General features: G+C 43.6%; 1 protein-coding gene across 1 annotated transcript in view; it reads left to right on the top strand.

Moving 5' to 3' along the window:
• LOC103775122 (E3 ubiquitin-protein ligase RFWD2) overlaps positions 1-22686 on the top strand; it is a gene marked incomplete at both ends in the record, with an annotated part of 41100 nt that extends 18414 nt beyond the window's left edge. Inside the window, 3 exons of the mRNA XM_008942566.1 lie at positions 17245-17362; positions 21333-21457; positions 22526-22686. Of these exons, the coding sequence (XP_008940814.1) occupies positions 17245-17362; positions 21333-21457; positions 22526-22686 (404 nt within the window). The remainder of the gene's footprint in view (positions 1-17244; positions 17363-21332; positions 21458-22525) is intronic.
• Positions 22687-26549: the final 3863 nt, after the last annotated feature.

Here is a 26549-nt window from a genome sequence, read left to right as displayed (position 1 = left end):
AAAAGATGAGAGCACTAGCCCCAAATGGATCAGCCCCTGATTAAAATAGATATGTAATAGCACCATGAAACAGAATTCTTCCTTGATAAATTGCTAACTTGCCCTCTGAAAGGCAGAGGCAGGCTGAGGCACAGGCAAATCTATGAAGGCTTTCAGAGCTGTAGGGCACATGGGATGGAAGCAGATAGGAGTGTCTCCATCCCCACACTCTTGTCTAACAAACCACAACAGGCTCATCTTCAACAAGTCTGTTTGGGAAAGAAGCATTAGAGAGTGACGGGGATTGTACGGAGGCTTTAAATAACTGCGTGTGCATTTTTATGGTTTAGAGAATGCCGATGGGTAAAATGATATTTGTACTGGGGAAGGTGGTGTAGGAAGGAGAGAAGATAAAATTTTAAGTGTTTACATCTGCTTGATGCTTGGTAATTGAGTCTCTAAATAAAAATTAAAATGGATATTTAGCTGTGATTGCTGAAACCATTACATGGAGTAATTGAACTGATAGGAATGACTTCCCACAAAGGAATTCTAATTGATCTTTCAGCTGTAAATACGTGGGAAAAAATGGCATATGAAATTAAAAGAAATACTGAAGCCTTGAAAGATGTTGCTTTTGAAATCTGAGAAAAAAAACTCAGAGCAAAGAAGAGTTCAGTATCTACTTTCATAGTCTGTGTACTAACCCAGTTTAATGTGTTGTGACGGAAACAAAGTTTTTTTCTCCCTTCACTTTCAGCTACCCTTTTTTTAATAATTTCACCTAGTCTATGGAAAAAGCAGTCTTCTAATCTATGTTTCTTTTTTGGGCTCTTCACTCTGAAAGCTTTTAGATGACTGAAAGATCAGTTTGGTAGCCTAAAACAGAACAAATGAGCAATAAACTAGAAATAAAGCCTATACAAGTAAAGAAGGATATTTGGGTTGGGAAATAATTCTCTTAAAATCAGACAGGCCCTTCAGGTGAGAGGAAATCTGGCAAGTCTGGCTGCAGCCTGATAAAATCTTTTGCAGTGGAGAGGACACATGAAGAAAAGATCCCTTTTGTCTGTTACTTTAATAAAATATTCTATTTGCATGCTTACTGGGTTGAAACATTGGGCAGTATAAACTGTAATCACTGCCGAATACAAAATCAGGTAATTTTGTGGTCTTTTCCTCTTTTTAAAAATAGATAGGGTTTTATCCTGAAATTAGCTATATAAATCATGGCTGAAGCTGTTATTGTTCTGCTTCGGCAATAGCACTGATGCCCTCAACCCATATATTTTCTAGTAGTACCATTTGCCTGCTTTTTTTTTTTTTTTAAAAAAAAGGGCAGAAAATGCATGTAGTTTGCAGCTTGAATGTCCAAGTTGTGCAGTCTGGGTGAGATCAGACTGTCTGCTAACTGTAGTGAGCTAAGCATAGCTATTGGTGCTTTATTCCCAGCATGCTGTAATACTGTCAGCAGCTACCACTGACCTTTTCTTTCTCATATATTATGCAGACCATCGTGTCAGCGGAACTTCAGATTCCTGAGTTCTTACATTAGATTCATCATCTCTCGTGTGATATTTTATCCCTTTAGGACCCACAAATCTAGCAGGTGGGATTGTGGGATAAGAGGTTCCTCAAGGCTGCAGAGATGCAGGATAGAGACTGCCTGCTCTTGAGGAGCTTCACAGACTGAGTGGAAGCAGTGGACAAGTACAGATCATAGAATCATTTTGGTTGGAAAAGACCTTTAAGATCATGGAGTCCAACCTTTAACCTAGCACTGCCAAGCCCACCAGTAAACTATGTTTCTAAGCACCACATCCACGTGGCTTTTTCAATCCCTCCAGGGATGGGGACTCTGCCTCTGCCCTGGGCAGCCTGGGGCAGGGCTTGATAACCCTTTCCGTGAAATTTTTCCTCACGTCCAACCTAAACCTCCCCTGGTGCAACTTGAGGCCATTTCTTCCTGTGCTGTTGAGTGTTACTTGGGAGAATAGACTGATCCCCCCACATTACTACAGCCTCCTTTCAGGGAGTTGTCAAGAGTGAGTCTCCTCTGAGACCAGGCTAAACACCCCCAGGTCCCTCAGCTGCTTCTCACAAGACTTGGGCGCAAGAGCCTTTGCCAGCTTTGTTGTCCTTGTGTTATTGCTGCAGAACCTCAGTGTCTTTCTTGTAGTAAGGTGCCCAAGAGAACCCAGTACTTGAGGTGTGGCCTCACCAGTGGTGAGTACAGGGGGACAATCACTCCCCATGTCCTGCTGGCCGTGCTATTGCTGTTACAAGCCAGGATTCTGTTGGCTTTCTTGGTCGCCTGGGCAGACTGCTGGCTCATGTTCAGGGGTGGACAAAGGAGAGTAACAGAGTAGCTACCACACAGTCAGAGCTTAAGGTTTTGCTGGGTTAGTTTTAACCTTAGGTCTCTAAATGCTTCACTGCAGTGTCACAAGCTCTTGACCGTGTGGGTTTAGATGAAGCAACCAGAAGGAGGAGAATGTGGGGCAGTTCTGATTTATGTTGATTTTACTCCTTTAGAGCCTCAGAGCATGAGAATACCAATGAGCATTGGGGATGACGTGCTCCCTCCTACACATTCCCAATTTTGCTTTGCCATCTCTTCCTTCATACTGGCAATTGTATGGCCAGAACTGAATTGCCTTTTTTCTGGAACAGCTCATGGTCTGAATGTAGAGCACCAGTGCCAGCCCCAGACAGACTTTTGGCAGCCTAAATTGAGATCAGCATTAGCTAACAAGGGAGACGAGTCCTCAGTCAACATGAGAGTTCCTCCTAGAACTGAGGGTTTCTCCACCTTCTTGCTAGTCTGTCACTTTACCTTATCCCCTTCCCCAGTTCTACAGTGACACTGAGCGAGAACGCATGCCAAGGAAGTGCTTTTCCTTCCAAGATTGTTTTGCCTTTCTCCAGCAGGTTTTGCATGCTATTTCAAGAACTTTCCTGGGCATTATCTTCAGCATACAGAATGGCAGTGTGTTCTGGCTTTGACTGCTGCTCCCTTTCTCTCATTGTTGAACAGCCACAAAGCTAACAATATCGATCCACAGCATCCAGCATGCTGAAGGACTCCTGTTGCTATATCAACAGCTGTGCTTTCATTTGCAACTTTTTATGTGCTCCTTAAGATCTGTGCATTGGCCTGATGCCTTTATGGTTCGAGGTCACATGGCTTCTTGGTCAGCATCGTTCAATTTTGTTCATATACCTGGGATCCAAGTGGGAACACTTTGGAGATCATCCTTGTCCAGTGAAGCATTGATTTTTCTGCTGCAGTAAGTGGAGCAGTGTTTTCTTTCCCAAACATCCCTCTGTAGAACTAGCCTTTTGCACTGCCTCAGATCTGGGTGACTTGCCTAGCCTGTTGGTCTGCTGAGAAGAATGGTGTGATATTAGTGACCAAGATGGCAGTGTGCCTTTTTTGGAAGAGAATTCATGTTTTTCAGCTGAAAGCAAGGTCTTACTTTAATAGATTCTCATAGGTAAGGACTCTGCTCTACTGAAAGCCTGTAGTGACTCAAAGAATCTGTGTGAATATATGACATGTTCAGCATGGAGTTAGGCAGCTTCTTTGGACTTAAGCTACAAGATTACCTCTCCTGTATGAACTGAGCACAGTGTTCAAAAGCACAGACCAACGTTAGGCATTCCTTTCAAGTCTGTAGGAAAAACTTCACAGAAGTCCTCAAAATTCAGCCTGTATGGAATGGGTATGGCATGGAGCAGTCCAGGGCTTGCCTGGTACTCATATTGGACTTTACCTGCAGGGTCTTTTCTTTTGCTTTGCGTTCCGTAATCTTTCTCTAGGCCATGACCTCTGAGGCCACTAGCAGTGGAAGCAGCAGACAATGTCCATGTTTGGCAAGTGCATACTTGTCACCTTACAATTTAAACTCATTCCAGAATTCATTGCAAAGGTTTCACTTGTTGTAACCTTTGAGAGCATCTATGACACATTCATTTGAGGGTTGTTTGGGGGAATCTGCATTTTTGGCCCATGTGGCTGTGATCGTATTTCTGTCCTGACAGTATTGTGGGGGGAGCACTGAGCTTAGTGAGATTGTTTAGGTTAGAACAGCATTGTGAAGGTTTGACTTAAATGTTGTCCCTCTTCCTGGGTGCTGTGTTGTAAATAGAAGTGAAATACTGAACCATATCTTCTGCTGTCCTGGTGAGGACCATGTTTTTGGTCCTGGTAGGTGGATCACATTCTGCTTCAGCTCAGGACTGACAGTCAGGAGAACTGCATCTATGCTGTATTATTTACGACAGTTTTTGCGTTTCAGCTGACTGGCCTGTCTGCACATGTGAGATGCTATCAGATCAGCCAGGCACTGCAGAGTCTCCCTGCTGTGCTGCAGCTGCTTCCCAGGAAATCAGAGGGACATGAAACCACTCGTAGGTGTGTTCGACATGTTGCGTGTGCAAATTTCACACAAGCCACAGAGTTTTAAATCTTACGTAACTGTTTTTGCATGCATAGAGAAAGTAGTCCTTGACTTGTGTTGGATAAAGCATTTGCAATGTTTGGCTAGTGCCAATATGGAGACCCACGGGAAGTTTCCTAGCTTTATTCCAGAGGTTGTCACACTTCACTGACAAGTGAAGGAGTAAGATGAACTTGAAAAGCTCCATTTGATTCTTTAGGGAAAAGGATAAATCTGTCATTAGCAGAAATGAGCGTGCTAATTGTTTGCTTAAATATTCTTTTCCTGAACATTTTGTCTTACAACTGGTGTAGAAGTCATTTAGTCAATGTTATAAAATTCAAATTTAAATTGAAATGAGCCTTGAAATTCAGGAACAGATAGGCAACTCCGAGATTCATCTTTTCCTCAGAATGCCAAATTGCTCTCACTGCTAGCTGTTGCTGTATCCCTTGGAGCTTAATCCTTTCCAACCTCAGCAGTTTCCAAAGCTGCCATTTTTCTGGTAGCTCATTTAAAGGAACTGCTCATTGAAATGCCATCCTCTGTAATGGCTTCCTGTGTTAACTCCTGATCAGACTGCAGTGTAGATGAACTGTTCCTGCCTTTTATTTGGGTACTATGCACATTTAGACTTAAAACATACAAACTGGTGAAGATTGCCTCATTGTGTAGGAAAATCTGGAACTGGCAAATGCAGTGTGGGCTCTCACATCAAAGGCATCTTTTCATATTACCTGAGCATCTAAGCATTGCATAAGCATTTAAGAGAAGTGTTTTTGAACTCTTGGGCTAAAGAGGCCCTTTAAATATTCCTCCAAAGAGGTCCTGTTACAATTTGATTAAGTAGATGACAAAAAGTAGGGGCTGTAGATGTTTGCATAAATCTAGTCGTTCCTCACGTGATGCATTTCATTGCATGGCTGGTGTGCACATTGCTGCTTTTCCATGGTGCATACCTGTGTATCATCACGTGCTTTCCTGTGCTTATTTCTTTGTCTGCGTAATCCACCATACCTTTGGGGGTTTGCCTTAAGCATTCTTTGAAGCTTGAATATTAACTATGGTGACACTGTACTTAATATTCACCATCTCTTCCAGTGGAGTCTGCTTTGAGGAAAGTTTAGGTAATGAATCTCCAGTACCTAGTACATGATGGCTTGTATCTCCTCAGGCTAGTGAAGCAAAGTATAGTCTGGACCAAAATTGGGTTTGGCTGATAATTTGGCAAACTTGTATCCTCAGCTGTGTACTGTAATGCATCTGGCAGCAGCCTGCACTTTCCCTAGAGCCAGCCTGACTGCTCTGAAGCCTGTTTAGTTCTTTTGGGTATGATACTGGCTCATAGGATTAAAACCTTAAAGCTGTTGTTTCATAAATGCAGTCCTAAAATCTTAGGATGTTCTGTTTCATAGCTAACTTTAAGGTCTTAAGCCTTCATCTCCATGATCTTGACCTCTTGAAGTATGTGGTTCCTATCAGTCTTGACTGTGTTGCCCTTTCCGTACATCACATCTGTATGACATGCACAATTGGGAGTCATTCAGGAACCAAAGCTGACATGGGTTTGCAGTAAGAATAAATAATGCGTGCAGTATGTATCTTGAATTGGGGAAGATCTATTCACCAAATGAGGTAGTACTTTGGCCATTAGATACATCTAACACTTATTCCTGATGCTCATGTGAGAAGTTTTCGGGTCTTCTTAGATGTAGTCCGTTTAGATAGCATGGGTTGAAGCACCCACGAAGAAACTTATACTGGACATCAGCCTGCGTGTCCTAGTGTATGTAGAGTCATACATGCTAAAGAGTCTATGAGAAAAGTTGGATTAAGAGTCTGAGTAGTACATAATTCCTTTTTTTCCTCTTCCAGACTTAAGGAATGAATTCGTCTAAAAGCTGCAGGTTGTTACTGCTATCATCTGCATTGGTTTTGTAACATTAGTAAATCTTCCTTATGTGTACTGAATATTTCATTTCTCCAACAGTCTGATAGAAGGCAATCTTTGAATTGCACAAAACCTATCTATCCCTTATTCCTGTGAGAAATCTCTGTAGCTCTTCAAAACCATAAAGGTCAAAGTTTCAAAGGAGTTATAGAGGAATCTGTTTTTCTTCCCCCTCCCATCAGAGCCCTTTTCTCAACTGATTAAGATCTCTAATGTTTTATGTCTCCTCCTTCTCTCCTTACTACGAGACAAGTTATTTAGGGTAGAGGTTTTATGGGCTGCTGTGTCAAAAGCTTTAGACAAGTCAGTAGAAAAATGTCCCCAGTGTGTAAAGACCATTATCCATAACCCGGCAAATGTCATCTGTAACTTCAAGCCATGGGGAATCTGTCGAATACAAAGGTTAAAAAGCCAGTTGGCAGTTCCCATCAAGGCTGCTGTTCCCTTCATCTGTTCAGCAGAGGGAGATATAGATCTTTAGTGAAATGCTAGTGTTGATATACATTTTTTAAAAAAGTACATTTGGTGTTAGTAAGATGAAAATCCCTGGCTGAAGCAGGTTATAGTCTTCCCTGCAGAGCTCTGTCAAAATATTTCAAGTGCGATTCTGAAACCCTCTGCTGTCACAGCCCTGAGCCGTTCCTTGATAGAAGGAAAGGTAGGGGGTGTTTATTGTGCTGCTGTTGGTTTTGCCAGAGATTAAACTGGGGCTGCCAGACATGTTTAATTTCCACGCTGTATAATTGAGTTTTCTTGAAGTGGACCTTTCTCATGGTACTTCCTTTGTCATCCCGTCTGCTAAGCGCAGCACTGTTTGGCATTGTCCTCCTCGAAGTTGTGCATTGTCCTCCTTCTCAAAGTTGTGCTCTTCCTTTGTTTAAATGAAAACCTGAGCTAGATTTGTTTGATATCCTAAATACAATTTTTTGAAGGCTGTTGGCCATCAGCTGTATTGCAGTGTAAGAAAACAAGGTTGAGTTGTCATCCCCAAATAGCTGTGTGCCTTCCTCTGCTTTAGAAACTCTTTCCTCTCCTCACTAACGTCACAGGCTCTGTGGCTTCTTCACTTAAAACTTGGGTGGTTTTTTTGTTTGTTTGGTTTTTTTTAACATTTTCCCACCAGCAAAATAAATCATACAGTCCTTTCTTAATCTTATATAGTTTTCGGAGCATGTTGCAGGGTAAGAAAACATGGCAGGAGGCTTTGACTTGCAGGGAAAATAGTATCTGTTGAATGCTTTTCCAAAGTTCAGCCCTTTTTTGGGTGGCCCTTGAGCATTTGAGAACTCTGAAGACAGGGTGTACAGGAGCTCCCTAGGAGTCTGGTACAAAGGTGTGCGAGACCACTTATCTAGAGAGAACTCCAGTAGCCAACATGAATGAAGTACCACATCCCAAATTATCTTGGGCACACACCTGAAATACAAAATAAGGGCATCGTTCTAGTTTTCTGTGATGGGCCAGAGCATTGCTTCTGGAAGGGATTGCTGAGATTCCCCCAGGGCAGCAGAAAATGGTTATGCAGAGAAAAACTGTTCCTTTACTGCAGAGGGAACTCTGGTAAAAAGAGGAGGAAAAAGCAAATGCATCAAATAGGTAATTTTGCCTTAGTTATAGAAACAAAGTACTTGCAATTTCTGCTGGAACAGAAAATTGTGAATACAAAGCCATATCCAGAAAACATATTCATGTTCCCTTAACAATGGCTGTTGGGATAACGTTTTCTTGCTTTTTTTTTTTTTTTGAAGGGACGGTATAGACAAGAAAAATAAAAACTGCTAGTTAGCTTTACCTGCACTGCAGTGTTCTACAGGGAGATGTTGGGGTGAAATGGATTTATTTCTGCTGTCTCCTCCTCATGTGATTTGTCATGCTGCAAGTGGGAAACAGCACACTGCATTCTTCAGTAAAACACTCCGGATAGTTTTGTCTATCAAAGGTTCTTTGCTTCAGGCTGTATCGAACTCGTTTTTAATCCCTTTCCTTACAGTAAGGGAAATGGTTTGTAAAGAGGGCACTGATGTCAACGCACTGTTGTCAATATTATCTAATTTCTTCTTCAGAAAATTCTTGTGTTAATTTTTGGTGCAGGGCTTTGTTCACGTGAATTCAAGTCCACTTTGTTTCCCATCCCTAAGGCATTGTCAGCTTTTTTCTTTTCCCAGAACTTCTATTTCCTTTATGTAGTGGAAACTACCAGACTGTATTCTCCCCTTGAAATGCCTTGTGATAGGCTGGAGCCTGCACCGATCATATCCCATCCCAATATTACTGTCAAGTGAAATAAATCTCTTTATAGTGTTTCACTGGCTGGAAGGCTTCCTCACCACTCTTTGTTGAATGCCCAAATGCCACCCTGCATTTCTCTTGCTATAATAAAGACACTTTTTTTTTTTTTCCCCTCCATACACTCTCTTCTGCCCTGGAAGAGACCCAAGAGTAAGAGTAGTCTGTTTTTTGTTGTCCCTGCATGAAGATTCACCTGTCTCATTGAGTTGAATTACCAAAGATAGTGTTCAACTGTCCTATGTCCCCAAGTCTTCTCTACAGAGCAAGACCTACCTGTGGGTGTGTGAACTCCAGCCTGCCTCTCTGCTGTAGGGGAGATTAAATCTCCACCCTAAACTTTGTGAAAAAAGCCATCTCAGTCACATGAAGATCTCTTTGGTGCTGTGGTTTGGTATTACAGGTTTGGCAACAGTTAAAGTTCAGCAATTCTTCATTTTCTTTTTTTAACTAGTAATAAAAAAATCAATTAAAGGAGAGCTATGGTTTTATGGCAGTGCTTCATGGTTTTACCTCCTGCCAGGTGATGAGGGTGGCAAAACCTGAAAGGTTGGAGAAGCCAGAGACTTATGCAGCAAAACACAGCTGAAACACTAATGCTGAGGGGTGAGCTAATGCCTTTTCTTTATGTCAATAGCAGACAGCCTAAGCAAATTTGATTAAAGTTTCTTTGTAATCCTTTGGCATAAGAGCACTTCTCAAGGCAACTAAAATGGGGGAATGGTTTACAGAATCTCTGTCTGTGGAAATATCCAGAGCTTGACTGAGTAGGACCCTTGAACATAGATGTGTAACTAGGAAGTTGAATCCACCTTTGCAGTTGTCCCTTTCTTGAGTGGGAGGTTGGACTGGCTGGATTCCAGGGGTCTCTTGCAACCTATGCTATTCTGTAACTTTCAGAGCCCTCAAGCAAAAACTGATTTCAAACAGAAACTGCACTCTGCATAGGATTAAGTTTCAGTTTGGACTTCCTCATAATTAAATGCTGAGTTGTCTTTTGACCAGCTGTTGATGATACTGCTGCCTTTGTGTGAGGATCCATTTCCTGGTGTAGAGGTATGTAGAAGTTCCACTGGAGAGGTTCCACTTCCTTATTAATAGCTTTTTAGTTAATCTTTAAGTATCCAGCTTGCTAGATGGCTTCAAGGTCAAGCTGGTGCTTTTGTAGGTCTCCACCCAAATGAAAGGAAATCTCTTTTAAAGCACTTAATCTTCAGGGTTTGGGTTCTGATAGCTGCTGTCTGTCTTGTCTCAGGTTTTTGAGAAAGAGCAGTGCTTGTTTACCTGGCCCTTGTTCAAGTTTCTCTAAGCACTGAGGCATCTAATGTGCCAAATCATCTTCAGTGTCCTGCAACACGGTACACTCTAGTACAGTGTAATACTGTTGATTTGAGTTGAGTTTTAGATTAGGATGTTAACCCTTATTATCTTCTTCCTCTTAGGACTAACAGAAGTAGTTTTTAACTGAGGTTTCATGTGAGCCTCCAATTTGTTTCCATTTTTAGTCTAGCCAAAAGCTTTACCTATGAAGATAAAAATTCCTTTTTATAGCAAGAAATGACATTGGGCATGGCTGAAGAAAGAGGCTTTTGGCTAACCCATCTTGATTTTGAAGTTCTGTTCTTCTACTGCCTGTTAAACTATGTTCAACTAAAACTCCTTCAGGTGGCTTGCTCTCTCTCATGATGTGCCACTCAGAGGAATGATAATGTGTAGTCTTTCCTTTCACCCAGAGACACTTGCAACACAAGCTTTGGTTTGAACTGGGGGGGTCTGGAAGGCATAAGGTTATGATTATATTTTTCCTGCTAAACAAGTTGACTAGATACAGTTTTAGGTAGCTCTGAGGGCTTCTTTCTGGCCACTCTGTATAGTGAATAATCTTGCTTACACTTGGTGTACAGAGAAGAAACAAGTGAAAGGCCAGATCAATTTCTATAGGTAGAAACTGGCATCAGGAGGGTTCTGGACAAGTTTGAGAAGGGGACCTGTGTGAACCTCATGAGGTTCAACAAGGTAAAGTGCAAGGTCCTGCACCTGGGTTCTGGCAATCCTTGTTATCAAGATAGGCTGGGGGATAAAGGGATTGAGAGCAGCCCAGTGGAGAAGAACTTGGGGGTACTGGGGGATGAAAAGGTAGACGTGAGCTAGCAATGTGTGCTCACAGCACAGAAGCGAGTCACATCCCAGGCTGTAGCTAAAGCAGTGTGGCCAGCAAGTCGCTGGAAGGGATTCTCTTCACTCTGAGACTCTGCTCTGCTCTGAGACTCCGCCTGTAGTGCTGAGTCAACTCTGGAGCCTTCAGCACAGGAGAGACATGGACCTGTTGGAGTGGGTCCAGAGAAGACCAGAAAATTATCTGAGGGCTGGAACCTCTCTTCTGTGAGGCCAGGCTGAGAGTGTTGAGGTTGTTCAGCCTAGAGGCTCCAGGGAGATCTTAATGTAGCCTTCCAGTACCAAAAGAGAGCCTATAAGAAAGATGAGAACAGTCTGCTTAGCAGAGCCTGTTGTGAAGGGAAAAGGGGTGATGGTTTTAAACTAAAAGAGGGGAGATTTATTCTAGGTAGAAGGAAGACTTTTTTTATACTGAGGGTGGTGAAACACTGGCCCAGGTTGCCCCTCCGAGAGTTGGTTGATGCCCCATCCCTGGCAACGTTGTGGGTGAGATTGGACAGGGCTCTGAGCAACCTGCTGTAGTGGGAGTTGTATTTGATGACTGCGTGGGGGACTTGGACTAGATGACCTTTAAAGGTCCTTTCCAACCCAAACCATTCCATGTTTACATGTGAAGAATTGGATTTCAGCTAATCCTTACAATATGTATTGAGCAATGGGGGCTTCCTTCAGGATCCCTGAAATAAATTTTTAACCAATGAAAGTAAATATGGAATCAAACACCATAAAATATTGCCTCATCTTTCTGAGTAAAGATCTTTTGAGGATATTTTTGTGCTCTTTTACTTTGTTGCCCTTTCAGATTCTTCAGGATAACCTGATTGGAGTAACCGGAGGTATCTTGCACTAAATTTGCTCTGGCTCAGTTTAAATCTTGTTGAAAGAGTCATTTAAATACATCCATCAGATTTATGAATGTCTCTTATTCTTAGTACTGATGTATGGAGTTTCACTGGAGAAAACAGGCAGCCTCGATCTAAACTTCAAGTTCATATGAAAGAAAATAAGTAGGTGAAGCGGAAGGAATCATTAGCTGAGGCCGTGAGTTACTAGATGCAAAAAAACCCAGATCATCATGGTCAAAGAAGCTTGAAAGAAACCCAGCTAAAGTGTATGCTTTAGTCTGGGCTCCCGTTTTCAGTTGAACAGCTGTATAGCATGAGGCAGGCTGTAGCCAGAGCTTTAGTACAAGAAATTAATTGAACACTAAAGTTTAGTTGTGCTGTGATAGCAGGAGACTTGTAACAAACCACTTAGTCATCTGGCTCCCCAGCCTGCAACTTTGTTTTTGAATATGGCCATCTTCTTGCCTGTAACATTCGTTTCATATGTAGCAGTGAGCACCGCTTAAGTTCTCTAGTCTATAAGCACTGAAAAATCTGTGAGCGATGTAAATTACTTAGCTTTTGAATGGATCAATAATCTAAATATTGAACAGTTGAGAAATATGCATTACTGAATGATTGAAATAGGAAAAATAGTTATTGATTCTCCAGCAATTCAGTTTTCCAGAGGAGAGCCACAGAACCTTTGTATGCAGCTCTTGGGGCTTTATTGTTGCTACATCCATTGAATATAAAACTGTTGCACTGCAGGTGAATTTTTGTTTTGCTGTCCTTGATTTGCTATCCCTTCGAGTAAGTGGGTCTTGGCTGAAAAAGGCCTGGAGGGGGGTTCTGTGAGTTAGCTCATGCCATAGACTGGTTAATGTTGCTGTGAAGGTGGGTGAAGCGTATGACCTGGAACGTGAATGTTACTGAGAATTTCTGGGTAGCTGGAGAGTTAAATCGCTCTGATTTTTTGAGGGTGGTGTGCACTGCTCCCCTGGATGTACTGAAACAAACTGCTGCTGTGATACTCATTCCTAACCCTCACCTACTCTTTCTGGAGCTGCCACTCATACGTACATGTTAAGAACTTTGCAATAGGTGATGTTGAACCTAAAGCCTGCTAGTAACAGATGTTTTGTGAATTTTATTAATAAATCTAAATGCAAGGGAAAAACATTTTTTTGGCAAAAACAGACTTGGCCTTTTTGTTTTGTTTATATAACCAAAAACCCAAGAGCAATTCCAGCTTTCTGAGCACCTCTGAAATTACCTAAGGTGCTCCTTTAGCAATTCCCAGCTTTTTTAAGAAGCTTTAAACTTGATTTCCTAAGATCACGTAACCACATGATCAGTTTGTTTCTGCATCCCCTTCCCTGCAATCAGGCTGAGCCTGAGGACTGGTATTGAGAAGATGCTGGTCACTTTTCCTTGTCCACCACAAAACCATCCTTCACTTTCACCCTATTCCTGCTTGCTGGACTCCTGTGAATTGATGAGCTGCTGAGCAACAAGGGATGCCATCCTTTGCTGTTGTAGGTTATATTTAAGAGGTGGTGAGATCTTCTGTAAGTCTGGGAAAGTCTGAATTGTCACTAGACAGCTCAAAGGTGAAAGCAGCAGCATCTTGAAGCAAGCAGTTCTTGAGCATTTTGGAAAAGCACAGTTTAAAAATTCAGGCTTGTGGCCAGAGACCTCAGCAGCAGTGGCAGATCTTAGCTGCCCTTTTTGCCTTCTGAGATCATTTTAAAAAAAATGTGTCTATATAATAAAACATGGCCTGCCAGCAAACATTTGAATTCAAAAGCTGCAGCAGCACAATTCTGTCATGCTTAGCTTCTGCAGTGACATTGAACTAGACGAGAATTGCTTCAGAGTATTTAATTTGTTATAGTGTATATATACATGTTCTTTCCCGTTATCTCATATATATTTCAATTAAAACTTGAATGCAGGAAAAAAAAAATAAAGCAGTAAGCTGTTGCTGCCCAGGGGTTAGGCATTGGGCTTTTAGCTGTGGAATTGTCATTTCCAAATTGAAATTGTTCTAAGTGAGTTTTCTGGTCAGGCTAGAAACTGTAAAGCTGAGAAAAAGTGCTAGATGATGATTATAATGCTTATATTTGTGGAGGAAAAGGAGAAGCAAATACCCCCATGCATTGCTGGTTAGCAGTGGGATGTGCTTCGTGACCTTCTAGGGATGCTGAGGGCAGGAGCCAGCAGTGGGATGCTGGATGAGCCTGCGGGCTCTTACACAGTTTGGCAAGTGTTTGATTCCCTCACTGCCCACTCTGTTTTCCTTACCTTCAGCTGCCTCTTAGGACTAATTAATTTTATAAGCATTCCAGAGCACCTTGCCATAGCACTTCAGACCTGCTGGCCTGCCCAAGATGCTGCCTGTAGCAGGCAATTCCAGCTCATCAAACTCCACCAAGCAAGGAAGCTGCCGGGGTACCTGGGAGTTGTATTTTTCTCATTTAGCTTCATTTTGGGGCTCTCCACTTCCTCAGCAGATGGCATTTTTATCATGTTTTCTGAAAGTCCATATGGCCTATGAGAGAGACACTCTCTTTAATGGTAAAACATGACCACCTGTTCTGGTTTTAATGAATGCACTGAGCATTCTTCTTCATAGAGCTATTTAAAAATAGCTGCTTCAATTGAATTAAAAAAAAAAAAAACACACAACCTCAATTCGGTACCAACACTTTGGCTGCTGAAATAATCAATTAATAATTAAGTGGCTAATTTTAGAACCCCCTGGCCTTGCCCATTCCCTCACGCTCGCTGTGATCAGAGCAGACAGTGATTGATTGCCCTCCTGACGGCGAGAGGCACATGCCGTGCTGGGGCCAGATGCCGGCAGGCTTTGAGCTGTTTATTGGGATATTTAGAAGGTGAATGCAACTTCACATCTCTGCTCTGCAAATGGACTTGTCTTGCCTGCTATGGCTCCTTCTCCTTGCTCCAGCTGCTCACACACAGCCATCCTCAGGTACCCCTTTCCCTGCCACCCTCTGAAAGATAAAATCTGGTGCTCAAAAGGTATCCTACTGATGGGCCAGATGGAGAGGAGGTTGAAACTGTAAGCAAAAATAGAACTGAAAGGCTTATCAACTAACTGGATCCTAATAGAAAGCCCTGCTAGTGTCATCTGCTTGTTAAAAGAACAATTTCCAGTTAACTGTTTTGTAGCTCCTGCAGCAGATACTCCAGCCAGATGAGAGAATGTGGAGTTTTTTGGCTCAGGTCTTCCAAGAGGTAAAGGGACCAGGATGCCCATATCTTGTTAAAGGAGTGTTAATGCTTAATGCAAAGTACCTTTGAAAATTAATCCTTGTATTTGGGTTAATTCCTCCTAGCAAAGTGACTGTTCCCCTGTACTTGGCACTAGTGAGACCACACCTCAAATACTAGGTTCAGTTCTTGGCCCCTCATTCAAAGAAGGACATTGAGGGGCTGGAGTGTGTTCAGAGCAGGGCAGTGAAGCTGGTGAAGGGTCTAGGGCACAAGTCTTGTGAGGAACAGCTGAGGGAACTGAGGTTCTTGAACCTGGAGCAAAGGAGGCTCAGGGGAGACCTTCTTGCTCTCAACAGTTCCCTGAATGGAGGCTGGAGCAAGGTTGGGGTCAGTTTCTTCTCCCAAGAAACAAGTGGTAAGACAAGAGGAAACAGCCTCAAGTTGCACCAGGGGAGGTTTAGGTTGGACGTGAGGAAAAATGTCTTTCCTGAAGGAGCTGTCAAGCCCTGGCCCAGGCTGCCCAAGGCAGTGTGTGGAGTCCCCATCCCTGGAGGGATTGAAAAGCCGTGTAGGTGTGGTGCTGAGGGACGTGGTTTAGTGGTGACCTGGCAGTGCTGGGTTAATGGTTGGACTTGATGATCTTAAAGGTCTCTTCCGACCAAAATGATTCTATAACTGAATAAGCCTGTTGCAACATCATCTTGTTCTCAAGATAATGAAAATAGCCAAATATTAGGAACACACTGGAGTTTTGGTCTGTAAGTGTTGGCGCTTCAGAGAGTTAATATTTCAAAGACAGAAGAAACAGGAGCATTTGAAAGAGTGCTTAGGGATACAGCACTTCCAGCATTTCAGTGTTAGGAGTAATGGGTGCAATAGCTCCTGGATTTCAACACAACGAGGTAAATCAACAATTTGGTGTAAGTGGTGGAAAAAACTTCATGTGGCTGCTTAGAGCATCTGCTTTTAGGAGGGAGAGCCAGAAACCTTACTGGAGAAGTCTCTGAACCCATCACCTTATCTTGTGAAGAGAGCAAGATGCTGGCAGGGGTTGGAGGAGAAGGCAACCTGGCTGCTTGCCTTGTTTTGCTGAAGATGTTTCTGACACAGCCCCCAGTTAGCCTGTTAGCTGGGGAGAAGCTCCCATCACTGGGCTGATGGCAGTTGCTGTAGCCTGATCGATGTAAATCCACTTATCTCTCAAACCACATGGGATTTGGAGACAGCTGGGTGGTGTTCGTATGGCTGAGAGCCCTGCTGTGAAATGCTTTGCAAATACAAAAATAACTGTAGCTATTGCCATTTAAATTCATTTCTAAGTCATCTTTGTGATAAACTTCCATTGGTGAGGCATTCTTTCAGTGGGAGGAGGGTCAGAGCAGTTTTCAGCTGACATTTGGGTATGGCAAGTTGCTTGGTGAGAAAGTGTCCAGCTCTGTTTCCCTGTGTGTGTGGCCTTCTCTCCCTGTGCTTCCAGAATAGCAGGGGATAATTAAATGAGCTTAGCATCAAAGGCTGAAAGTCAGGAAGGGAGAAGCTTATTGACCTTGTTGAGCTGGAAAGTGGGCTGAGGGTGTTTGGGGCTTGAGTCTCGTAGGGTTTCCTTATTTTTCTCTCTTCTTGGGAATTGAGATTTAGTTGTGCAGGAAATAATATGTATTACTAATTTTGTTGCAGTCCCTTTTATGTGATTGTAACATGGTGGCACATCTGTGAATTAAATCTTAAGAAGAACTGGAATTGTCTGTTCTCATTAGCAGAAATGCTAATTCTCTCTCGATTGGTAATAAAATCAAAGAGAAGAAGTAAAAACCCAAAAGTATGGAGGTTACCCATTTAGACTAAGCATGAGAAATTTAATCCCTGTTTTCCACAGTCCAATTTAAGTAGCGGACAGGCTGAGTTTTAGCCTTGATTTCTCCAACAGTTTTCCAAGACCAAGGAGAATGGGGTGCAGAGGATTAGGAATGTCAATTGGGGTGACTGGGCAGGGAGCTGAGAAGGCAGACAGGAGAGGCAAGAGTCCTTTTAGCTGCTGGCTTGTTCGTGGGCCAGATGGATTTGTGGCAGGACACGTGTGTGTGCACATTCATGTGGATGAATCTTTTTTCCCCTCTCTGCGTCTTTGAGAGGCTGCTTCAAACCTTCCTGACTGAGTTTTGAGGCCATTTTAAAAAGCCTGCTTAAAGATTCCTTTGCTGTAGTGCAGACTGTTTACCCTAGACGAGGCTTTAAGTGGGATGTGGAAGCTGCAGGCAGGGCTTTTATTGCGAGCTGACTGTTAGAGGTCCCGTACATCCTTCCCAGCTGATTAAACGTTGCCCCTTTTCTTTCTCATCTCCAGATCACTGTGTTCACTACTACGATCTTCGCAACACTAAGCAGCCGATCATGGTGTTCAAAGGGCATCGCAAGGCAGTCTCCTACGCAAAGTTTGTGAGCGGGGAAGAAATCGTCTCTGCGTAAGTACTGCCTTTCAGGGAGGCCAGAAGCCGGGCAGCCCTCGCTCTCCGCAGCTCTTCAGGGCCGCCGTGCGAGTTCACCAGCGTGGGTGGGCGCGCTCGCTGGCTGCTGTGCTTTTGGGAAGCAGAGAGCTGCTTTTTTTTTTTCTAAGATGAAAACAGAAATTCGTTCCTGGTGTCATTTGGCTCTGCTCTGTCTTGTGGAGCTAAAATGCTTAAGAGGGATACAAAGACAACTAGATGCAGCTCCTGACTGCAAGCCCCGGCTTGGTGAACTCTCCTTTTTCAAAGTGCTGGTTGTGCTGAGGGTGCTCCTGAGCAGAGCTCTGCTGTAGAGAAGGCTGCTGGCAGAGCCATGAGGACAGTAATCTGCAGTAAAGCCCAGATGATGAGTGACAGAAGGGATCAAATGGTACTGTGGTGTCTGAAGAGGGGTTTTAGCCACAGCCTGAAAGCAGCTTGAGGACTGACTGATCTGTTCTCTGGTAATTCATTAACCTGTGAATGCCCTTTTTAGGGTTATACTTGAGTTAGAAGGTAGACAAGGAGAAGTTGTTTTGTGGTCCTAATCGTGTGCAGGTTTTTGCCCAGGGTAGACCAGAAGGTTTTCTCTAGAGACCCTGAAGAATAGTATTCTACAGGCTATTTTCAGTTATATGGCCAGGTGTGTCTACCCCAAAGCTGGATGTGGCTGCCTTGGTTGTAGGTAGGTTTTTAATCCATGTGGGAACGAGCATGCCTGTCAGATCCCATAGGGAAAGCTTTGAATGATGGGCTGTGTGAGCCTCTTTGATAAATCAAAGGTGAGCCCCTCTTACACAGTGGGGGAAATCCAAGCAGCCTTGGGGGGCTGCAGGGGAAGCTTTGATCTCAGCACACTCGTGTATAACACCCAAGGGCAGCAGGGGTGGATCTCAGGGGTAGGTCTGGTCCCAGAAAGTATGCCTGCTGCCTTGTACTCCTCTCTTCTTATTTTCATTAACATTATAACTCTGTAAGGGTACAAACTCATACCTAGAGCACAAAGAAAATTACGTTTAATGCTTTGGACAAAATCTGGGTAAGAAGGTGTTTAACAAAAGGAGGAGGAGGATGGGAATTTTCTACAGCCATGATCAAGAGGAGCATTATCTGTGGGATGTTTCAGGACAGAATGACCCTGTCCTGCATGATCTAACTGTCTGAAAATCATAGAATGGTTTAGTTGAGAAGGGACCTTAAAGATCGTCTAGTTCTAACCCCCCTGACAGGGGCAGGGACACCTCCCACTAGATCAGGTTACTCAAAGCCCCATCCAACCTGGCCTTGAATACATCTAGTGATGGAACATCCACAACGTCCCTGGACGGACTGTTCTAGTGTCTCATACCCTCACAGTGAAAAACTTTCTTAATGTTTATTCTAAACATGCCTTCTTCCAGTTGGAAGCGATTACCCCTCGTCCTATTACTGTGAGCCCTTGTGAAAAGTCCCTCCTCAGCTTTCTTATAGGCCCAGGGGGAACTTGTAAAATCTTACCCCATAGTCCTGGGAGGAATTTCAATAGAGCTGTCAGACTTGGACAGGCAACAACAGGATGAGGGGTCTCACTGGAGGGTTCACCTATCTTTCTGTGCATGAGCAGAGAGAAATGTCAGTGAGCAGATTGCTCTTCATATCTTTCTTTTGCAAATTGAAGAGAGGGGACAGCAGAATTGATTCCCAAAAATCAAGCACTGATTTATTTTAAGAAAAAAAATTGTGTATATTCAGATTCTCTAGATTTCTAACTAAAGCTGTTTTATAGATTGCACCGATTTACTTTGTCTTGTAGAGTTAGGTTTTGACCTCAAGGGTGTTCTGAACTGCCTGGTATTTAGCACAACATATTGATTGCAGTGCTGATTTGCAGAGAGACAGCTTTAACAGGACAGTGTATCCATGATGACTTTCTTTGGAGAGGGTATGAAACCAGAAGAGCAGTGTAACACCAATGGGATCACTCCAGTAGCAGATATCTTCCTTCTTTTATGGCCTGTGTATCCCAAGAAATACAAACATGGCTAGAGCTTGGTGGGAATTAAACAGTAAAACCATTCTATTAGTAACAGACTTCAAGTGGTTTTATTTTAATGAGGAGATCTAGAATGCATGCTACTAAAATATGGAGGTTAAGTGCCTATACATATGAGGTCACTTCAATGGGTTAGCTAATAGCAGAAGCCGTCATGGGAATCTGACAGCTGGTAGACCAGGGATTAGTCTTTGGCTGCTTTACCCTGTCTTCAGAAAAGTTGAGTTTCCAGGCAACTCTGAACCTTTGAAAAGCAGCATTTTAAAAACACAACTGCCCTGATAACACAGAGGGCACCGCCCTGTACTTGTTGGCCAAAAAAGCTATAGTCTATGCCTTTTTGTCCTTTATGAGCAATGTGATAATAAGAACTAGAGAAAGGAAGAGAGAGTGTAGGGCAGGGACGGATGTGGAACAAGTGTCAGACAGAGAAGCTGAATACTCAGGTTTAGGCCCCCCCCAGTCAAGATCTGGGATGAGGAGTGCACTCCTGCTTAAGCCACAGTACTGCCCATCGAGTTCATACCTTGGTTCTGATCTGACCTCATACTATTATTACAAATGACTAACAAATCTTGCTGCAGCTCCCTTATCGCTCCTTTGTCATTCCAGCTGTCATTGAGGACCGAGATAAGGTTTTTGCAGTGTAGCACGAGGTGCATCTCTCCCATTTCATGCTATATTTTTAGGTATATGTGACATTGGTGCAAGGCTAATGTCTTATGTCGTTGGTAGTGTTTGATGGATACTGAGTGGAGTTTTTTCCCTTCAGCTCTAAATATTCAGAAGGCAGCAAGGTTGGGTTATACAACCTGCATAAGGGAAGCATTGCCTGTCTCCCCTCCCTCCTACTCAGGAGGCTGAGAGGTCCTATTCTAACTTTTTTCTTTTTTTTTCAAATTTAAGCTCAGAATAGTACTAATTTCCTCAAGGGTGGCTTCATGGGGCTCTGGTCCTACCACATGACCACTTGTTCCTTTCTGTGGGGGCTATTGCTATAAGTCAGTGAGCTTTGCAACTGCTGAAGGATAGTGCCTGTAAATTGAGAAAGGCTCATATCCCCTCAGGTTGAGGGAAGAAATTAATCCTATATCTCCTGAAAATCTGGGATCTTCTGATTTCAGTTGAGCTCTTCTAGGCAGACCTCCACCTCCTTTCTTTTGCCAAAGGGAAAGTGTTTGCTCATAGTAAATAGAAAAATATTTTGAAGGCAGATGTGTTTTCATGTGGGGGAACAATGGAAAACATCAATTTTGATTTAATCCCAGCAGAGTTTGTATATTTCTAATAGTAATATTTAGCTTGACTGCCAAGGTGAAAAAAGTGGAAGTTTGAGATCTATACCCTTGCACTCTGAATTACACCTGAGAACCACATCAACGCGATGCTAATAGCAATTCTGAGCCCCCATCGGCTTTTCTGCGCGGCTGCTGAGTGTTGGGCAGGAGGAGGGGAACGTGCTTTCAGGGCAGCTGGAGAGGGAGGAGACTCAAGTCCTGTAAAGGCATGAATGAGAGTTGCAGCCAGCACGGAGAAGGGAACAGGTTTTGTCTGTGCTCTGGAGATTTAAAAAAAAAAAAAAAATCCATTGTGGTGAGGATCTGGAGGAGGCAGTGATGGCTCAAAAGCCGTACGGTTCGGTGGAGGACTCTGCAATTGATAGCAGAAAGGAAGAGCAATACTTCAGGGAAGGGTTTTTCTCTATTCAAACATATAATGCATTATGACAGGCTTCTGAAATGACTTGATACCTTTCTGAGCTCAAGCTGAGTTGCATATGATTGAAAGTGGGATAGATCTCCTGGAGCTCACTGAGACTTTCTACATTTACATTGCAAGTAGGGTGTTAAGGAGCAGGGTTGCAAGCAAGGAGTTCCTGCCATATGACAGCAGGGTAACTTCAGGTGTTGTTTTCAGGTCAACAGACAGTCAGCTGAAGCTTTGGAACGTAGGGAAGCCTCACTGCTTGCGCTCCTTCAAGGGACATATCAATGAGAAGAATTTTGTAGGGCTTGCATCCAACGGAGACTACATTGCCTGTGGTGAGTAGAGCAGCCATCCTGACAAATGCTAATGGGGCTCCTCAGAGCTGATACCTCTCCAGTTGCAAAGCACACCAGCTTCTGTGCTGCATAGCTGCATGGGCTTTTTAACAGAGGATTGTTCTGAACTTCCACTTCCCTGGGAATGGCATAAGGGGCCCTGACCTGAGGGGGTCTGTTTTCCTCTTGTTACAGGTAAGTTCTTTGTATATGATGATTCAGACTTGCTGTCACCAAAAATCAGCTACTTATGTAGTTTTTGTTGATGTGGCTTAGGTCTTTCAAGTTTATCAACTGACATCCTCTTGCATCTTTCTAAGGAAGGGCAGTAGCCTGGACCACACAAGGGTCCTGTAGTTGTCACTTAGGGCATTCTGGGTGGTGAAGCAGTAACGCTCTTGCTGCAAACAGCTCCCTAGAAGACTGAATCATCTTCAAGCAGTTACTGCTTTGGTTATTTCTGTCCTTTCACTGCTTAAGTTGGCCTGTTGAACCTCTGTAAATCCACAGGTCTTCGTGTGAAAGCAGTGACAGGCTGATAGCTATGGGATGAGCAGGACAGCTGTGCCAGCACTGAAGGGAGGACTTTAGCTTGTGTATTCTCTGATCTCTGTACAGCTTGCAAGGCAGAAATCAGGATGGATTTCTAAATAAAGCCTGCACACTCTCTACTCTCTTACTTAAACCTCCACAGACCAAACTGTCATACTTGATTAAGGCAAGCAAAACGTGACAGTGCTGCCTGCTTTAGTCACACCGAGGAGGCTGGGAGTAGCCGTGTTCCGTGTGGCAGCATAGATGCTCTGCTCAGCGTGCTCTGCCCAAAGGAACTTCTGGGGAACAGTTTGAATCCTGTATGTTTTGGAAGTCGCTGCATACTGCAGTTGTAATAAAACATCGTCCTGTTATTAAGGGTCATGAAAGTTCTCTGTGGAGCACTCCCAGTTGCCAAGGTACCACAAGTGTGATGATAACTACAAGAAGGAAATGTCTGGTCTTAAACAATGAAAGAGCTAAGAAACCTTATTACCAGAACCTAATCTTGTATATTTAATTTTTTATTTCTAGGAAGTGAAAATAATTCCCTTTACCTATACTATAAGGGCCTCTCAAAGACACTGCTGACGTTCAAGTTTGATACAGTCAAAAGTGTCCTGGACAAGGACCGGAAAGAAGATGACACAAATGAGTTTGTGAGTGCTGTATGCTGGAGGGCACTACCAGATGGGGTAAGCTTACTTCTCAGGCACTGAGCTGGGTGCAAAAGGAAAGCCTCCTGCTTTCTCACAAAATGGCATTGCTGAGGGTTTGAGTCCACTTTGGTGTTTTCCCATTTATGGGCATTGCAGATCAGTGTGAGAACATGGCGATCTGCAGAGTGACTGGAGTGCTGGGGGATGCTAGGGGAGAAGGGGCTGCTGTGCTCTTAACTCTTCCACCTGGGTGTTTGAATTGCTTTACTTGACATCTGAAATCCTAGAAGCTGCTTTGTATTTCTAGCACTTAATGGGTTTTGTGGGTGCACTAGCAAGTTTTTTGTTGCTTTAATGAGGGTGCCTGTAGATACTCACCGTGGAGCCTTATCTCAATGTTATTGTCTGTATGGGCTTGCTCATTGAAATACAGCCCCCGTGTTTAGATAAGTAGATATGCGAAGGAGGTGAGGCCAGGCTGCAGTCACCTTAATGACTCTTCCAGTGACACTTAATTCATACAGGTAGAGCGTACTAAAGCTGCAGACAGGCCTGACCCAGCTTTTGCAGGAGCGGCCTTTCAGCACAGGGCTGCTCTGGAGAACAAAACACTGCTTTTAAATTCAGAGTGCTCTTGAAAACCTTACGTTAAAAAAAAAAACCCTTGAGCAAGTAACTCTTGTATGTGCAAGAGTTTGCAGATCAGATAATTAATGGGCTTCCTGGGAGGGGGAGGAAAGGATCTCATCCTAAATACAGTCTTCCAAGAAGCCAAAGTGGAGTGTTGCCTAATTGATGTCCTGAGGTGTAGCATTCACAAAGACAGCATTTTGGAAGGATGACGTCTACCAATCTGCTTCTGGATGAAGAAACTGCCCCCACAACTGTGATTCAGTTGTCATCGGAATAAATGCACTTCAAGGAGATGCTTTTGAATCAAAACAAAAATAAACCTGGGTCTCTGAAACGGCACTTTTAATTTCAAAGTAGAAAGTGGGCTGTTGTGGTTTGAATGGTGGCCGTGAGACTTGGTGACCTAGGGTCACTGACTTCTTTCTGGCAGGGACTCAGGAGGGTTTGGTATACACAGATGTCACGTCTCAGATGAAGAATGGCTGTTGGAAGTTGCATATTTCATCTTTCTGATGGATAAAAATGTGCCACGGGAACCTGTACATCCAGAAATGTCTTTCCCAGAATTGTCTTCACTACTGTTTCTGTCTTGGGTTGTCCTGCCCACTGATCTCCTGGGCAGCTTTTCTGCAAGCATCAGACTAACAGGGATGTCTCACCCCTGGTGTTGCTTCTCGTGCTGTCCGCTTCTTATGAGTCTTTTCTCTGATTAATGTGCTTTACTCTGACAGATCTGCTTAAGTGACTGAGAAACTTTTGAACAGTCACCAAGAGCTGTCAAGCCATTCCTTATAACCAGCATGAAAAAGATTGTACAAAAACATAATAGTTAAATTGGGCCCATCAAGACTGCACCAAATCATGTTCAGGCTTCACTCCATTAAGCAGCATTCAAAATATGTTGCTCTTCCAATCTTTTTTCCATCATTTGTCTGCTTTGCTCTGGGCTGCGCATAAATGAACTTGTTTCTCCCGTAGCAGCCATGGTGCCTGGCTCTTGTTTGTAAAGAAAGCAAAAAGCTGGCTGTGTTCTGAGAGCTGCTGGCTGAGTGGTTTGTTTCTGTGTGTTACCTCTGCCTGTGGTGCAGGCCATCCTGCTTCACATACTGAGCAAGCAGCCTCACTTGCTTTTGCAAAGAGGTCTTAATGCTACTTTGCACCATGTCTCCAGCCTCCCTGAGATGAGAAGTGCTCTTCACCAGTGTAGCTGCACATTTCTCTTCCCTCTTGTACTGGCGCAGCAGTCCTCTCCGACCTAATTGAGGTTTTGCTCATGTTCTTAGGAAATTAAATTACTGCATGGCCAAAGGTCACTTACATCCACAAAAGCTTGCTCAAATGATGAAGCTCTTCTATTCTCCGTTTTGATAATGTTTCTTAAATTTGGCATAAGACTTTTTCAAATTAGCTTTACGTAACTGGTGGATGAAAAGCTGGACATGACTGAGCAATGTGTGCTTGCAGCACAGAAGGCTGATGGCATCCTCGCCTGCATCCAAAGTAATGTGGCCAGCAGGTCGAGGGATGGTATTCTACCACTCTTCTCTGGTGAGGCCCCCCCACCCCCCCCTGCAGGGCTGGGTCCAGCTCTGGAGTCCTCGGCACAGGAGAGACAGGGACCTGTTGGAGTGGGTCCAGAGTTGAGGCCACAAAAATGATCTGAGGGCTGGAACCCTTCTGCTGTGAGGCCAGGCTGAGAGAGTTGGGGTTGTTCAGCCTGGAGAAGAGAAGGTTCTGGAGAGACCTTAGTGTGGCCTTCCAGTACTTAAATGGAGTCTGAGAAAGCTGGGGACATTCTTTTTAGCACAACCTGTTGCAACAGGACAAGGGGTGATAGTTTTAAGCTAAAAGGGGAGGTTTAGTCTAGATAGAAGACATTTTTATGCAGAAGGTGGTGAAACACTGGTCCAGATTGTCCTGAGAGCTGGTAGGAGTCCCATCCCTGGCAACGTTCCAGGTGAGGTTGGACAGGGCTTTGGGCAACCTGCTGTAGTTAAAGGTGTCCCTGCTCACTGCAAGGAGGTAGGACTAGATGATCTTTAAAGGTCCCTTCCAACTCCAACCATTTTCTACTTCTGTGATATATAAAGGCTTCCCTAAAAGCTGGTGTGCTTTTTGATGATGCTGAGATGAAGTAGAGAAGGCCTTTGCCTTGCAGTGCTGTCAGTATCTGTGGGAGTTGGGGAACCCACAACCAATTTCTGGCTTAATTGCAGACTTTGATCCTGGGTGAGTCACTCTGCCTTAGGTTCCTAATTAGGAGAGTTACCACATATACCTCTCGCCACGGGTGGTGATCATGCCTGCTCTGCTAAGGGAGCCTGCGTCAAAGCAGCTCCAGCTGTGCAGAGCCCAGCACGGGCTGGAAACCTGCCCCAGAGCTGCAGGGAGCACAGTGAGCAGGCTGTTCCCCATGCCATGCTGGGCAGGGTCAAAGCCATTTCCCTTGTCTCTGTGCCATGGTCACTGGGCAGGAGCTTTGGTTTGCTACCTGGAGTGTGCCTGAGCGGAGAGATGTAGGTACTTGTGTGCCAGCCCTTCTCCAGGGCTCCCTCGTGGAGCAGACTTTCCTGTTTCCCCATGTTGTTGCTCTCAAGGATTGTTCTTTAATTAACCTTTCAAGATGAGATGAGTAAGTTTCAGATCTGTCAGTTATCTTCGGAAGCATGAGTACATGTACTCCTTCACTTCATGCACTTAAGTGCAGAATCACAGATCCTAATTAAAACTTAACTAAAACTTTCAGATGAAATGTCATTGATTCTTTCGTAAATCTATTTTTATGTAATTCAAGCTTTTACTTCCTCCTGAGGCAAAGTCAAGCTGTGCCAGCAACCCTTGCCAGAACCCATCTGTGGGGGGTTTTTTCACTCTCTGCGTTGGTTTTCCATTGCTTATGAAGATGCCGGGACCTTTCTGCTAGAGCTGTCACCTTTCCAACCTCTGAGGTCCAACCAGTGCCACCTTTCCACCAGTGTCAAAGCTGTAACAAGGGAGAAAAATTGTTCTCTGTAAGTGCTTATTAGCATTTTACATCAAGCTTACTCACTTTTCAACTCTTAGGTAAAACGTTTAGAAATAAGCACAAGCTGGTAGGCCAAGAGTTTTGTTAAACTCAAAAAAAAAAAAAAAAAAACCACACAAACAAAAAACCCACACACACCAAGCAAACAAGATACCTCTCAGTATGTACATCAGGAAACAAACCCTTGGTTCTGTTGTTTGGACAAAGATAAATTAACAACAGGGGTTTGGCTTTTACAATC

The sequence above is a fragment of the Merops nubicus genome, unplaced genomic scaffold, assembly GCF_000691845.1.
Source record: "Merops nubicus isolate BGI_N331 unplaced genomic scaffold, ASM69184v1 scaffold9516, whole genome shotgun sequence".
Classification (NCBI taxonomy): Eukaryota; Metazoa; Chordata; class Aves; order Coraciiformes; family Meropidae; genus Merops; species Merops nubicus.
Note: the sequence above shows the minus strand (reverse complement) of the source record. Positions and strands in the feature narration are given on the sequence as shown.